The sequence below is a fragment of the Macaca thibetana genome, chromosome 18 (assembly GCF_024542745.1).
Source record: "Macaca thibetana thibetana isolate TM-01 chromosome 18, ASM2454274v1, whole genome shotgun sequence".
Classification (NCBI taxonomy): Eukaryota; Metazoa; Chordata; class Mammalia; order Primates; family Cercopithecidae; genus Macaca; species Macaca thibetana.
In genome coordinates this window covers 38,661,205-38,678,219 of record NC_065595.1, presented here as the reverse complement: position 1 = coordinate 38,678,219, position 17,015 = coordinate 38,661,205, and the positions used below count along the sequence as shown (strand labels likewise).

At 36.7% G+C, this 17,015-nt stretch overlaps 1 protein-coding gene across 8 annotated transcripts in view; it reads left to right on the top strand.

The window, feature by feature from the left end:
- PIK3C3 (phosphatidylinositol 3-kinase catalytic subunit type 3) overlaps window positions 1-17,015 on the top strand; it is a 578,331-nt gene that overhangs the window by 85,802 nt on the left and 475,514 nt on the right. For all 8 annotated transcript variants that reach the window (XR_007721190.1, XR_007721193.1, XR_007721195.1 and 5 more), the window contains exons 18-21: window positions 203-272; window positions 2,111-2,175; window positions 5,106-5,190; window positions 12,077-12,151. Coding sequence is in view for 1 of the 8 variants with exons in the window: in XM_050767591.1 (XP_050623548.1) it covers window positions 203-272; window positions 2,111-2,175; window positions 5,106-5,190; window positions 12,077-12,151 (295 nt within the window). In the remaining 7 variants the exon portion in view is untranslated. The remainder of the gene's footprint in view (window positions 1-202; window positions 273-2,110; window positions 2,176-5,105; window positions 5,191-12,076; window positions 12,152-17,015) is intronic.

The window sequence follows — 17,015 nt, the reverse complement described above, 5'->3', positions numbered from 1 at the left end:
GGTGATCCACCTGCCTTAGCCTCCCAAAGTGCTGGGATTACAGGCGTGAGCTACTGTGCCGGGCCTAAATTAACTAATTTAAACTTAATTTAGGTTAATTTCCTAAATCTGTATTATATAAAACTGCTATACTATTTGCCCACAAAAGTGTCTTTTAACAGTTTGTACATTTGGTTAATATATTTTACCTTTTGATTAAAAGCTGTTACGGAAAGAAAATCTGGACTTGAAATTGACACCTTATAAGGTGTTAGCCACCAGTACAAAACATGGTAAGTTTATTTTACATCATTATTTTACTTTAGTGTACATTGTGTGTACTTTTTCAAATTGAAAATTTTTAAGTATGTTAGAGATACAAATAATTTCCACTTGTAACACTGAAGACAAGTTGGACCTTCCTGCCTGCCTCCCTTCTGTCTTTCCTTCTTTCCTGTTTCTCAGTAACTACTGGTTAATTTAACTACTGGTTAATGTAGTTACTGAGAAACAGGAAATTTCAGACATTCCTGACAATCCTGTAGACACACACACACACACACACACACACACACACAAACACACACACATCCACATGCACAAACCATCTGAGTCTTTTGGAGATGAATAATCTTGGGAAGTTTGGTAGAAGATTCCCTAGGAATGCTTGCCTAATGCTTACTGTAAATTCCATAGTCTTGCTACCCTTCCTACTTTATACTAGTAGTTACTGAGAAACAAAATATATGCTTTAGGTTTCCTATCCTTCCGCTGGCCACTCCCAAATCTTTTTGATGCCTTAATTACTCTTCTCAGTTTCTTCTCAGAATGATCTTTTAAAAAGTGCAAATGTGCATCTTTACGATCCTGCAAAAAATCATTTATTAGCTTTCATTTTCTCTTGGGACAAAGACCCCAAAAACCTTTACCTAGCTTCTAAGTGCTTGCATAGTGTGACACACCCTGTATCTATCTTTCAAGCCTCTTCTTTTTACCACCCTTCCCCTGCATCCTGGGCTTTAGCCATACTGGCTACCTTCTGTTTTATCTAATGCATTGTGCTCTAAGGCCTTCACATACACTGTGATCATTGTCTCGAACATTCTTGTCTCCATGGCCTACTAACTTTATTATCCTTGAAAACATGGCTCAAATGTCAGATGTCCTTCGATCCCTACTGTAAGTTAGGTGTCCTTACACTACTTCCTTTCATAGTACCCTTTATTCATAGTATTTACCCCAGTGAAGCTTGTAAGCTTTAAGATCCATGTAGGCAGCGTCAAGCATCTATTTTTACTTACTTGGCAAATTTCTTCCGACATGGTCAAGAAACAATAAATACCTGTTAAGTGAATTAGTGCCAACTATTCTGTATTTATGATGCAAGAATAAATGAGATATTTCTTACTCTACAGGGGTATAGACTCTCCTAATTTGCCTGCAAATTATTGTCCTGTAGGCTTACCAGAACCAGATCATGATAGTTTATGATCCTGAAATATTGTTTTCTTTATCCAGCTTTTATTTTTTAAATATATCCATTGTTTTATGCTTCTTTTGTCTTCAGATTTATCAGACTGACTTTTTCTCCTTCTCCCACATACTGTCTGTCCCCTTTCCCTTTTGGTTTTTTTTGGTAGTTTAAGGGATTTACACATCTGTCATTACCAGGAAATGACAGAAGATGGAATATTAGACAAAAGGAGCCATTACATACAGTTTTACATGCAGCTTTTAGAATTAGGTGATTGTAATCCACAATTCTAGATTTCTTATGGTGATTTTAAATTTGGAATATTTTAATTGGTATATGTTGTAAATCTATAGAAAGAAGAAATTTTTGATGCTAGATTTAAGAAGCTTACTATTAGTTTTCATTCCTCATGTTTTATAATAGAAATCAGCCTAGAGAAACATACAGACTAAATCAGCTTAATTTTTTTTTAATGTTTTCTTATAGGTCATATGACATAAATGCCAGTACGAACTTAATATAGTGTACATAGATGTTTTTAAGTTGTTCAGATATGGAATGCATTTATTCACAGATGAAGATTATTCTTAGCAGAACCTTTATTTTTCTTTCTTAACCAGTAGCTATGCTTAATGCATTGCATACATTTCTGTGTAGGCTTCATGCAGTTTATCCAGTCAGTTCCTGTGGCTGAAGTTCTTGATACAGAGGGAAGCATTCAGGTATGGTATCAATAAAGATTATGCAATTCGTGAATATATTCTTGTCATAAAAAATTCCGTCTTTATAACATAGAGTTAAAAATGAAAGTCTCCTTTTATCATTTTTCTTTCTTCAAGTTTTTTTCTTCCTTTATTCAGAAGTAAGCATGTTTGCAGTTGAAGATTCTTCCATTTGTTACCTGCAGATACTCAATTCCTTGAACAATGCATGTGTGTCAAGGGATCAGGCATTAATTGGTGAACACAGCCTGACCAACATGGTGAAACCCCGTCTCTACTAAACTCACAAAAATCAGCTGGGCACAGTGGCACACACCTGTAGTCCCAGCTACTTGGGAGGCTGAGCCAGGGGAATTGCTTGAACCCGGGAGGTGGAGGCTGCAGTGAGCTGAGATCACATCATTGCACTCCAGCTTGGGTGATAGAGTGAGACTCTGTGTCAAAAAAAAAAAAACAACAAAAAACCCAGAGTTAATTGGTGAACAAATTAAAATTTGTTAACGTTTGTACTTGCATTATATTCCAAAGACTGGAAACATTGTAATTTATTTGATATTAATTGATGAGCACTTTATTTCCAGTTTTTGTTACTCAGAACACTACCACAATGATATTGTTGCTCATCTGTCCTTTGTACAATTATTTAAGACCCCTGTCCTCTCCCTGCAACCTGTTGCTCCCCTTTAAATATGAGAAAAGGTCGGTGGTTCCTGTGACAAAGTAATGAATATGTTTGGATTTTTTTTTTTTTTTTTTACCCTTTAAATACATGGATTAGTTCTTGTAACATCTTAATGGTTTATTTTTGTTTTTTTTTTAATATAATTTTCCTGCTTCCCTATGTAAAAAAAAGGCGTGTAATTAAAACAAAAATTGATACACCCAAGATGAAAGAAACAACATAGAAGGGCTTGCTAGAAGATGTTTGATACAGCGTGTTTTTGCCTTTCCCTATTTAATTATTCCATTTATTCAGTATGGGAGTCAGATTTGTAGAAAAGTATTACTCTGATTCTTTTGCAAAGCAAGTGCTTATTCTGTTCTTTGATTTGGGGTACAGTCATGTGCAGTGGTTAAAAGCTGAGGCTTATGACATCAAACTGCCTGGGACTGAATTCCACCCATGTTACTTTCCAGCTCTGTAACCTTGAGTGAACTGGTTCACTCTCTCTGCAGAGAAGAGTTAACATGGTAGCCCTAAGGTTGCTATCTTTAGAAAGGCCTGCTTGCCAGGAGATTGGTCACTGGCTTTCAGCATGTTCCCTTTGCTTCCTAATCGATAAGGGTGGTTCACTGTGCCTAGATTGTTCAAATAATATGCTTTATACTAAACAACCCTGGAACTTTATAGTTGCTTGACAGAGGTTGCCTGGGTGACCAGTTCCCGTTAAAACCTTGGGTTCTAAGTCTAATGGGCTTCCCTTATCAGAAACATTGCACTAATGTTACTGCTTTTTAATTTTTATTTTTGGCTATTGGAAAAGAAGCTCACTGTGTCTCTTCACAGGACAGAGAGGGCTAGGATGCCTGTGTATGAATTTCTCCAGATTTTTTCTGTGTGTTTTCCATGTTGATTCTACTGTGTATCCTTTCTCTGTAACAAATCTTAGTCATGATACAGCTACATGTTTAGTCTGTAAGACCTTCTAGCAAGTCAAACCTGTCAGTGGTCCTGGGGACCCCTTTAACATACCCCTCAAGACACAGTTTTTGTATCTGTAACATTTCCATAATAACCCATATTACTCTAGGATTGTTCTGAAGAGGACATGAAGTGTACTTAAAGTTTTTAGCATGGGTCCTAATTGCCAACGTTGTTTCATAAAGTTTTTGATTACTTATGTTGTTTTGTGTAATTAGGATTTTATAAAATGAAAACGGTGACAGTTTGTATACTGACTCTTGGCTGCACATCTGATCTGTGTAAGTCATTTACCTGGATCATAGATCACATTCGGCTTTACTTGATAATTAGAAGTTGTTTTTCAGTAATTAAAAGTTGTTTTCTGAAACTGTAACACTTCTTGTTTCTCCTTGCTACACATCTTCGCGAAAATCGTAGTGTTGCCAGACTTCAAATTCTTCGTATCTCATTTTGGTTTGTTTGCATTTTCCTGATTATGTGTAAGGTTGAACATATGAAAATTTATGTATAGGCCATTTGTTTCTTCTGTGAAGTGCATGTTCGCATCTTCCTATGGCCCATGTTCCTGTTGTGTTGTTTATATTTTTTGTATAGGTTTATAGGAATTTTTAAAATATATTCCAGATGCAAATCCTTTGTCAGAATACAGGGTATTCAAAATAGGTGAAAACATAGGATAAACTTTTTTTTTTTTTTTTTGAGTCTCGCTCTGTTTCCTTACTGGAGTGCAGTGGCACGATCTCGGCTCACTGCAACCTGTATCTCCCGGGTTCAAGCAGTTCTCCTGCCTCAGCCTCTCGAGTAGCTTAGACTACAGGTGCCCGCCACCACGCTGATTTTTTTATTATTAGTAGAGACTGGGTTTCACCCTGTTGGCCAGGATGGTCTCAATCTCTCGACCTTGTGATCTGCCCGCCTTGGCCTCCCAAAGTGCTGGGATTACAGGCGTGAGCCACCGCCTCTGGCCAGGATAAACTCATTTTCTAATAGTACGTTAATTGTATTTTCAGATAATATGGTCTGTGGTGTTTTTTTGTTTGTTTGTTTGTTTTTTGCCTCTAAATGTAAAAGAATAGGTGCAATTGGTAATCTGGGGTTGAGCGGGGGAGGGGTGCATTATACACAGTTTCCCGTAGTGGAAACTCTAGTGTATTTATTGTACTCTTACAATTCTTTTGTTCAGTCAGCGTTTCTCATACTGTATTTTGATTAAGTTTTATAGTAGACACTTGTTGGTCATTGTTTATAGTTTCAAAACACCTAATTTGTTTGTTTGTCTTTTCAGAACTTTTTTAGAAAATATGCACCAAGTGAGAATGGGCCAAATGGGATTAGTGCTGAGGTCATGGACACTTACGTTAAAAGCTGTGGTAAGTGTTTCAGGCTGTTACTTTCCATTGATCAAATAAAGAAGAGCAGGCCATCCTGATACTGCCATAATCATAAACATTTAGAACATGTTAATATTTAAATGCTCTGTAGGAAGAGTAAAAGATAAATGTTGATTAAAGTAGTCATTAATGCTTTGACATAATAGTAGTAACAAGATGTAAATTGTATTTAGTCTTCAGGGATATATCTTTGCAATCACTGAACTATTTTATAATTGCAATTTATCTCTTCCTGGAAGCTGTTAATTTTCCATTAGATTTTCTCCATTTTTGAATAACAGAAACTAAGTAGACCGTGGGAAAAGTCTCAATCAGAAATAATTGTGCTTTAGATAAAGTTTAAGAGCTAAGATAATGGTGCTTCATTAAGAGGGTGCCCTCATGGTATTTTAGAGTCAGTTCTTATGGTCCATTCCTAGAAATAAGTAAGCAGTAGTAGTATTTCCTAGAAATATATAGTAAGTGACATAGGGATTAATTTTTATTCTTCAGGCGTTTATGCCTAACTTCATGAAGCTTATATTCTAGAGGAGTTTTTTTTTTTTTCATTTTCTTTTGTTTTTTCTTTTCTTTTCTTTTTCTTTCTTTCTTTTGCTTTTTTTCCTGGATACAAGGTCACATTCTTGTCACCCAGGCTGGCTAAAGTGCAGTGGTGCAATCACAGCTCACAGCAGCCTGGACCTCCCAGGCTCAGGTGATTCTTCCACCTCAGCCTGCCGAGTACCTGGGACTGTAGGAGGTGTGCACCACCACACCTGGCTGATTTTTTTTTTGCATTTTTCTAGAGACAGGGTTTTGGCATGTTGCCCAGACTGGTCTCAAACTCCTGGGCTCAAACGATCACCTGTTTTGGCCTCCCAAAGTACAGAGATTGCAGGCGTGAGCCACTATCCCCAGTGTGTTTATTTTTTTATTTAGATGTTTTTTATAATTAGATTGTTTAAGGGAGGATTGATAAAGGAGTTGGCACTAGAGTTGAGCCGTGAATGGCATAGGGTATATGATATGTTATAACTTATATAAGTGCTATATTTATGCTTATGTCCATATTTTTGCCTATACTTAAGCTGGGAGAGCAAGAAGAGGGCTTTCTAGTTAATTGTTAAGACTGTATTTAAACTTGCATGTTGTTTTCTAGTTTAAAAGTTGCTTTCCTATACATAGTATTTTTGTGTTTTTCACAACACCCCTGTGAAGTCACCTTCCAAATTATTTTGGAGCTTATTCTGAAATTTATTGTTGATGATACATTTTTGTCTGAAAAACAGAAAGAAAATGAAGTTTGAGAATATGGAAATAAAATTGTGTTTGTATATGTTACAATCCTTTATAGTTTTAATTCTTGTATTTACTGTAGGAATATAAATGTGTATTACATGTAACTGAATTTGCTCATAAACATGATTACATGCAGTATTTAAAGACTTAAAATCACTGAAGGTTTTGAGAGAAAATGTTTCTCCTTGTCCTCTTACTCTGTATTTCTCTCTCTCTTCCCTCCCTCCTTTCTTGTTTTCCTTCTTTCTTTTGAATGCCCCTTTTCTGTTTTGTTTTTCTCAGAGTTTCAAGTCTATGTTTTCTGTGATCTAAAAAATTACATATCATCTAAAGGCTCAACTAGGCTGAACATCCAAGATGGATCACTCACACGATTGGCAGATTATACTGTCTTAGCTAGGCTTATAGTGAATCACCTACACATGACCTGTCCCTGGCTTGGGCCTCTCAGAGCTGGGTTCCAAGAGCAAATATTCAGACAGACAGGAAATGGAAAATACTGGTTTCTGAAGGCTGGGGCTGGGAAGTTGGTACTATATCACTTGTGTTATATTCTGTTGTTCAGAGCAGTCCTAGAGCCTTCCTGGATGTGAGGGGACAGAATATATATAGATCCAAGCTCTGGATGAAAAGGATGTCACAGAATTTGTGGCCATTTCCCTTAGTACCTTTTTACATGAGGTGTTTTACATACCCCCAAATAATTATCTTTTACGTTTTTACTTGTAGCATAGTTATTGTAAACCTTTTAAAGTCATAAATCTGTTTAATAAAGAAATACTTTTTCCACACAAAGTACATGCACATACACTTGCCCTGTCAATATTGACTAAAATTTGAAAATTCTGCTCATTTAGTAAAATTATCAGAATGGTATGTTACAGGTACATGCTTAATGTCATACCATTGTGTCTTTTGTGTAATGGTCCATTATTTTTTCCCCAAGAGCTAATGAAAATATGACTGACTTTTTCATGGGGAAAGAATAGCAATTTAAATTATCTTACCTATTGGACAGTTAAATTCACATTACATCTTATTTCTCCCTTTTTTCCCAACATTTCACCTGTGTTCATCCCTCAATAACTGATTTGATGGCAGCTCTTCTCTTCATCTAGAATAGCCTTCTGTTTCCTATATGGCTTCCTGTATGACAAAATAATCTGTGTGTAACTTCCATTTTAGAAAATAATGTTTTAAGGTTTTTGCAGGGTGTAAGAAAAAACAATTGATAATAGTTTTGGTGACATCTTTTCCAGATTAAAGTCTGTATCATGCAGCTAAATGTGGGAATACTGTTTATTCTCACATACACACATATCTTTACTAAGTAAAGGGAAATAGGATCGGTGGTTTATTTGTCTTTATAATTTTCTTTAAGTCAAAGTTTTTTTTATAAAAACAATTTCAAGATGTTTTGCATCTCACATGGAGTAAAAAAACTAACAATATTGTTTTAACAAGATTTTCTTGGACAGAAATAGTGTTTCCATTATTGTATAAAGAATAATTTTCCCTAAAAATTTTCTAGCAAATTTATTTCAGGTCATCTTAAATCATTCTGAGTATTTTCTTTTTTTTTTTTTTTGAGATGGAGTCTCGCTCTCTCGCCCAGGCTGAAGTGCAGTGGCGCAATCTCGGCTCACTCCACCTCCTGGGTTCATGCCATTCTCCTGCCTCAGCCTCCCAAGTAGCTGGGACTACAGGTGCCCACCACCATGCCTGGCTAATTTTTTGTATTTTTTTTTTAGTAGAGACGGGGTTTTACCCTGTTAGCCAGGATGGTCTCCATCTGACTTTGTGATCCGCCCTCCTCAGCCTCCCAAAGTGCTGGGATTACAGGCGTGAGCCACCGCGCCCAGCCCAAATCATTCTGAGTATTAATTATCTCTTCAACATTTCTGAGGATTGTCCCATTCTTACCTCAAATGTTTTGTTGTTGTTTTTCAGGATGTAGCCTTGTTTGAAGTGCTCTGCTGAGTATTGACACTTCAAACTATTGAAGCACTCTAAATTTTCATCTTTACTATTAAATATGACCCTATGTCAATACATATATTTCACTTGACTAAACATATTTATCAGAATGACCATCCAACATATTTATGACCATAACCCAATGAGGCAGGGCAAAAGACCCTTATTCATTTTCCATTTCCATGTAACAATGAAATATCACTCTCAAACAAATTTGATGATGAGTCGTTTATATAAATATTTTGCTTTATAATTAGAATTAAGCATAATTCATGTATATCTAGTTACATGAAAATTTTAGGTCAGAATTAACTGTTGCAACACGGGTGAATCAGTATTCTGTAGAGCTAGCTAAACAACTTAATTAGTGACAAAAACCAATTGTACTTTATAATTAAAAAAAAAAATGAGAATAGTGAGTAGGTCTGGATTGAACAACTCAGCTGCACTGATGTACAGTGATGTTATTTTTGAAAATTGCAGGAGTTTCTCTTGTCTTCATATGCACGTTATCAGTAGTTTAGTACCCTTGAGTAGCAGCTAGATTTCTAAGAATCACATATTAGAGAACCTAAGTGTACTAAGTTCTTGTGTGTTCTCAGGGTACTCTACTGAGTTTCTCTTTAGGGATATCTAATTTAATATCCCTCAGTAAGTCACTTAGTTATTTTTCAATGGGGAGTCTTTAGTCAGTTTTGAAGTTGTATGTATTGTGTCAGTTTTAGAGCAGTGCTACTTAAAGTGTGATATGTGGACCCACAGTATTGGGTTTACCTGGGAACTTGTTTGTATTACAGAATCTTGGGCCTTGCCCTGATTCTGTGATCAGAATCTGCGTTCTAACAGGATTTTCAGGTGATTCTTACGTTCATTAATACACTCGAGTTTAGAGAAGACTTCTCAACCTTTGGTGTGCATAGTAATTTTTGAAAGCTTGTTACAATGGAATTGTGGCTGCTGCCACTAGAAATTCTGATTCAGTAGGACTGAGGTAAGGTTGAAGAGTTTACATATTTAATAAGCTTTCGGGTGATAGTGATACTGCCAGTCTGTGGGATCACATTTCGTGTAGCAATGCTCTAGATCAAGGGTCAGTAAGACTTTTCCCCAAAGCTTTGCAGGTAGTATTTTAGGCTTTTCTGTTTTTTTTTTTTTTTTTTTTTTTTGAGATGGAGTCTCGCTCTGTCGCCCAGGCTGGAGTGCAGAGGCCGGATCTCAGCTCACTGCAAGCTCCGCCTCCCGGGTTTACGCCATTCTCCTGCCTCAGCCTCCCGAGTAGCTGGGACTACAGGCGCCCGCCACCTCGCCCGGCTAGTTTTTTGTATTTTTTAGTAGAGACGGGGTTTCACTGAGTTAGCCAGGATGGTCTCGATCTGCTGACCTCGTGATCCGCCCATCTCGGCCTCCCAAAGTGCTGGGATTACAGGCTTGAGCCACCGCGCCCTTAGGCTTTTCAAGTCAGATGATCTGTGTGACTGTTCAACCCTGCCATTGTAATGCTCAAGCCAGTATGTAAATGAATGAGTAAGACTGTGTTCAAATAAACTTTACAAAAACTGAAGGGAGCCAGATTTGGTCAACAAGCCGTAGTTTTTTCTCCCTTCATCTAGATACCCTTTAAGTCCTCCTCAGTGGACCACTAAATGTTATCATTGCATTCCGCTGCAGTTAACATAATGTACATATAGTGACTTAATCATAAGAGTTTATTTTCTCTTTTGTGACAAAACTAGTTGTAAGAGGTTGCTGTTGTTCCAACTATTTAAGGTGGTTAGGGCAAGGTGAAGGCTCTGTGATTCTCTTGCCTTTTTCCTTACGGTCTCAAATAACTGCTGCAACTACAGTCATGATGTTGCAATCTAGACAGGAAGGAGGAAAGGCCTGAAGGGCTAACCTCCTAGCCGAGTCAGCCCTTTGCTTAAAACTGCTCTCCATGCATCTACATTTGCTTACATTTCATTGGACACAAATTCCAGCCCAGTGACTTTGGACAATACCATTAATTCTTGGAGCCTGAAGTTTTTCATTTGAAGGATGGTTATCATACTTAACTGGCATCATTAAAAGGGTTAGAAATGATGAATATGATATGCCTAGCTAAGAGCCTAGCCTTCAGTACATTGTAACTGTGATTGTTATTAATACTATTTTTCCAATGATGATACATTGCTTAAGTTGCTTTTGGACTTCTGGAATGGCCTTCAGAACCTGAGTCAAATGAACAGTATTATTTACTGAATTTGAGCAAGGTTGTAAGTTCATTAACAAGTCGTCCCATCTTGTTTTTACACATGGGCTGAAATAAACAGGTTTTGGTAAATATTGCTATAATTTTATATGTGTACAAGTTGTATTTACTGTTGTTGGAACCGAACTGTCGATTCCCTCCTGGGCAGGGGTCGCTGCGAAGGATCACCGACACGAGATTCACAGCAGAGAGTTATTTATTACTAGCGCGCTAGGGTCCCAAGCTCTAAGTTGGCCCTGGGACCCCGACTGCTTGTTACAGGCTGTTTATATAGGCAAATACAAGTTCAAACACAGCTTAGGGCGTGAAATTCAAACAAAGCTTTAGGCGCGTGGTAATTGGGTCTAGCTATGGCCTGAGCAAGGTGTCTTGTTCTAATTGGTTAGAGCAGGACCTTATGAGGTTTTTTTCTTGGAGTTGCTGATTCCGGGAACTTCGAGGCAGGGTGGGACCCCCGGAATTGGCAGGGTGGGACCCCATGAGGTTGTTTCCCGGAATTGGCAGGGTGGGACCCTATCAGGGTGGGACCCTATCGAGGCAGGGTGGGACCCTATCCAGAGCCACCTGGTGTTAATTTTTTTCTATATGAGGCCTAGTTTCTAAGTTTTATGAGGCCTAGTTTCATTGTCAGGTTATTAATGGTAGAAATAAACATAGTAAAAAAAAAAAAAACTCCAAAAAGGTGCTATTTGCTAAATTCTGTGTAAGTAGTTTCAATAAATGCTAAATTTTCAGACTTTTTTTTAGAAGAAAAAGAAAACAGAATACAGCTAGAGCCAATGCCTCTGCCTTTAGTCTTGATCATATAATTTTTCTTAATGCTTTAGAAGATTATTGCGTGAACTTCATAAATGTCTTTACCACTCAAATGAATGCATTTGGTTTTCCATCTGCTTCCATGTCAAGATTATTTTTCCACAGACTTAAAAAAAATTTAACCCTGCATTTACTTATGTTATCTTATAGATAACATGGTTATGAGTTATGAGATAATTGACAGTTGACTTTATTATGTGTATTTCTGTAGATACTTCTTTTTTGATGTCATCTTTAACTGTGTCCAATTTGATATTAGAATTGCTAGGCCCATGTTATAATTAAGGTCTCCTTAACCTAACTTAAGTTTTGATGCAAGTGACTTTTGTAATTTCACAGAATTCTGCAAGATTTTCTGTTTTAAATAGTACTTTGAGTTTCAAGTGACAGACATAGAGTTAAAGATTGCATATTTGAGAATTTAGGTGAGAAACCAGAGACATTAGAAAACAATTGATAATAAAGTTGCACAAACTGCTTTTATATTCAGTAGAATGTATAACCTGGTTTGCATTTGTTTTCACATTTTTTTAACTGTTATTGCAGCTGGATATTGCGTGATCACGTATATACTTGGAGTTGGAGACAGGCACTTGGATAACCTTTTGCTAACAAAAACAGGTAACAATTAATGGCTACCAGTAGACATACATTGTATTTGCCCATGGTTTTTACCCCTGAATCTATTTACTAACAAGATAAATTGTGGCTGGGCGCAGTGGCTTACGCCTGTAATCCCAGCACTTTGTGAGGCCAAGGTGGGCAGATCACCTGAGGTTGGGAGTTCGAGACCAGCCTGACCAACATTGAGAAACCCCGTCTCTACTAAACATATAAAATTATCCGGGCGTGCTGCACATGCCTGTAATCCCAGCTACTCTGGAGGCTAGGACAGGAGAATTGCTTGAACCTGGAAGGCGGAGGTTGCAGTGAGCTGAGGTCGTACCATTGCACTCCAGCCTGGGCAACAAGAGCAAAACTCCATCTGGAAAAAAAAAAAAAAAAAAAAAAGAGAGACATAAGTGAAGATAAATCAGAGAGTCTTAAAAATTCCTTTAAATGTTACCTTGGAAGAGGGATAGTCCTTTCCCTTGTAAGAATTGCTTTAGTAATAATCCTACAGATGGTCGTTTTGCACACACTGCTGTACTGGAAATGCCTCTTTTTATGGAAAGCCCATAATGGATACAAGCAGCTCAGTCTCTTACTGTATAGCTCTAGTTAGATTGTTACAATGTCCTTTCTCTTACAAAGTGTGCTTAATTCACTTTAATATCTACCTTTAATTATTTGTTTTTCCCCTTGGGGTTCTGTGGGATAATCATTCTCAGCGCCCTTTGTCCTGACAACTCTTTAGCCCTATGTGTTTATCTTTATGCAGACAGCTTCCAAACTTACAGCTTTTTACCTCAGTCCGTTTCATTACCTTCAAATTGAAATATCGAACTGCTTACTTGAAATTGTCATTATATATGGCCAGTTGTAAAAGTGTATCCTTTCCTCTACTACCTACCTAAAACCTGCTTCTCACCTCATTTTCCCGTTTCAATAGATAGCAACATCACCTACACAGTTGTTCAAGCTCTAGACCTCAAAGTCATTCTTAATATGTCTTTTGGCCTCATCTCATATACTGAACCTATTAACAAATCTTATCTACTCCTCAACTCCAAAATAGATCATGAAGTTACCTACTGTCTCTTCATTTTTACTACTTTCACCCCACTTGAAGCAACCAATACATGTTGCCTAAACAATTTGAATGAAATCTGAACTCTTTACTGGGGCCTTGTGGCTTGTCCAGGCAGGCTTTTGTCTGAATGTCAAACCACTCCTGCCTCAGACAAGAGCCTTTGTTATTTTCTCTTTCTGGAAAGTTCTTTATTCAGATCTTTGCTGGGCTGACTTAAGTTGAAATTCTAATGGCATAACTTTAGAGAAGCCCTTTCTAACTCTTTGATCTGTAATAACATATCTGCCTCTTCCTCCAATGCTCTCTACTTATTACTGTTTTGTTTATAGCACTTATCACTAACTGAAGTTACCTTTTTTGTTTAATTCAACAACTATTTATTGAACACTTAGTAGATGCTGGGAATACCAAAGTTAACAGAACAGACAGAAATCCTTGCTCTCCTAGAGCTTGTTGAGTTCTTATCATTGTCTTCTCCCATTCCGGATGCAAGTTCCATGAGAGCAGGAACCTTTGTCCGTTGGGGTTACCCCATGCCTCCGGACCTTGAACAACACCTAGCTAAGGTGTTCAATAAGTCAGTGTTGAATTAATGATGAATAAATACTTGTGTTCTTCCATGATCCTTTTTATTTTCTGGCCTAAATAATTCAAGTTTCTTCAGGCTTCTGCAGAAAACAGATGTTTACGTTACTCTTTAAATTGGTCTCTCAAAACATTTTCTGTTTTGTTTGTATTTCTCCAAATTGTGATAATAATTTAACATAATACATCAAGAATAGTCTAATTATTAATATAATGACCCTATTAATTTATGTAATTTGGAATGTCATATATTCAGTTTTTAATTATTACATATGGAAAATCATCTGATCGAACTTGCATGTGTCATGTCGTGTCTGTGTCAAAGCCAGTCAGTCTCCTTAATAAGCAAGACCAAAAGAATATAATCTGATTTTCATGGAGATTCTTGGCTGATTTGCTAATTTAGCAGAGGATATTTATAAATAAACATCATGGTGTGTTTGGAGAGAGCTGTAATTTGAAAGTTTCATGTGTTATTTTCACTAGCTCTTTTTATTGGTGGAATCTTTTAACCACAAGAATTAAGCAACAAAAATGATTCCATTTGTTTCTAGATTGTAATCATTTACAACTACAATGAAATTCTTTAATATAAAAAGTAATATTACATCTGTAATATTATATTCAAAAATTCTTTTTTTTTTTTTTTTTGGAAATTGATAAACAGTGTAAAACTTTTTCTCTTGGACTTTGAAAAGTGCCCTCATGTATGTGTATTTGTGTGTGTGCGTGTGCGTGTTTTAATGGGGGTATTTAAGAGTAAAACCAGAAGGAAGAGTCTACGTAATATACTTTTTTGGCCCAGGTCTCAGTCTTGTTTAATGGAAATTGAATTAAATCTTAGAAACAGAAGCTTTAAGCTTTTGTTAACAGTTTTCCACTAGAGGGTGCTCCAAATTTGCTTTTTAGAAATCAAAACTTTAGCCTAAAATGTGCATAAATAAGATGCACCTTTTTTTCCTGTTAAAACAGCAGTTCATTTTTTCTTAACTGCTCTGTAATTCTTTCATCCCGTTACGTTATGCAGTTAGCATTTTAAATCTTTGTTACTAAGATACATGTTTTCAGATTTTTAGTTTTGGTTTGGATGAAATTAGATTCTATAAGGAGAGACAGAGTATGTCAAGACAAATAGAAGTATAATGCATTCCTCAACTTCTCACAATTTAAAATATTTTTAAAAAATTTTGTGTCTCTAGTCATTTTTACTGAGAGTCTGTATTTCAAAGCGGTTTTAAGTTACATTTCATACATGTTGTAAATAGACTTTGTATAGTTCAAAGTTAATTTTGAATGTGCCTCATTGCAGGAAATATATTCCAATGTTGTTAGTTTAAAAATGCCTCAACTATCATGAAGATTTGTCCATTATATATTTTGAGTTTATTATGCCTTCAAATTGAAAACTTTGGGTTCTCTTATGTAACTGTCCAATCTTTCAATGGCTGATGGAGCATTTTTGGATAATCAAGTCACATTTCTGTTTTTCTGCAAAACATAATACCTTTGTTTTCTGTTCTCATTTGCCAGCACGAGCAGGTTTAGAGTCTAAGATTCCGCTTTAGATTAAAGTGGTTTTGAATTGTAATCAGACTTCCACTGTATCATCTGTGTCTAGTTTTTTGATATGGGGGATGGAGCAGAAGAAGGAGACATGCAGATTTCATTTCACTGATATTTTTGGGGGACTTACCCCAGACAAACTATTCCACCCTGTAAATATAGATTAAATAGAAAATGATCCAGCTAAGAACTCTGGGCGTGTGAAAGAAAATGATTCACTGCATATAGAGAATGTCAAAATCTATACAAGAGTAATGTTCTGAAATGCAAAATATTCATCGCAATTATGGATTTCCCAGACTTTTTTTTTGGCCCATGCTTTGTTTTTGAATACTTTGAACTTGGTTGATGTTTACTCAGCTTGTGCAGCAGAGGGCGCTGTGTATCCACCATAAATGTAAAAGTGTAGAGTCAGTGTATTGTCATGTGATTAATAATAACGCTGTTTTCTTGAAACAAATATGGGGTGAGTGATATTTTATTAGTGCATTACTATCGAATTCTTATTACTATAGAATTCTTTGGACAAGAAATTACAAAGCTAGACTGTGATGTGGGGTTGAAAAATAATAGATTTCCTCCCCCCCCCCCCCCCCAGAGTTATTGTCCTTAGGAGAAGCTTTAAAAACCTTACTTAGGGCAATCAGTTGTGGCAGGATTCAAATGAAACGTAGTTTGAGTTTATCCCAGCTCTTTGGAGAAAGGTTAATTGTTTTGTTTTTGTTTTTGAGAGTTTGAGGAAAGAGGGAGAGGCAGTATAACTTAAAAATATGTTCATTGCTTATGGTATACTTTTTAATACAATCAGTATTTGAAATTCATTTGTAAATGACTGAAAAACCTTCACAAACGTAAACAGGGAACTGCTATCTGTACTAAATGAAAAGATCATTGTGAGTCCTAAGGATGGCTCTCCTGATCTTGAGTTGCCATTTGTGAGAGAAGTAGTAGTTTTTTTGTCTGCCTTGCCACTTTAAAGTAATACGCTTTGAACCTTTTGTCAGAGAGCTCAAAGTAAAGAAAAATGGTTATTCTTATTGTTATCTTAATTGGACATTTTCTTTCAGTATAGCTCCTGTAATACAGCATTCTCTAGAGGGACAGAACTAATGGAATATGTGTGTGTGTGTGTGTGTGTGTGTGTGTGTGTGTGTGTGTGTGTGTGTGTGTATAAAGGGGAATTTCTTAAGTATTAACTCACACATTCACAAGGTCCCACTATAGGCCATCTGCAGGCTGAGGAGCAAGGAGAGCCAGTCTGAGTCCCAAAACTGCAGAACTTGGAGCCTGATGTTCGAGGGCAGGAAGCATACAGCATGAGAGAAAGATGTAGGCTGGCAGGCTAGGCCAGTCTCTCTTTTCACATTTTTCTGTCTGCTTATATCCTAGCTGTGCTGGCAGCTGATTAGTTTGTGCCCGTCTAGAGTAAAGGTCTACCTTCCCCAGCCCACTGACTCAAATATTAATCTCCGTTGGCAACACCCTCACAGACACACCCAGGATCAATACTTTGTATCCTTCAATCCAGTCAAGTTGAAACTCAGTATTTTACATCACAACTTCTATCCTGATTTTCTGTATTATTCTTTAGTTTTATGTGAAATTGATTATTTTTTAGACCAAGAAACAGTCTTTCATAGTGGG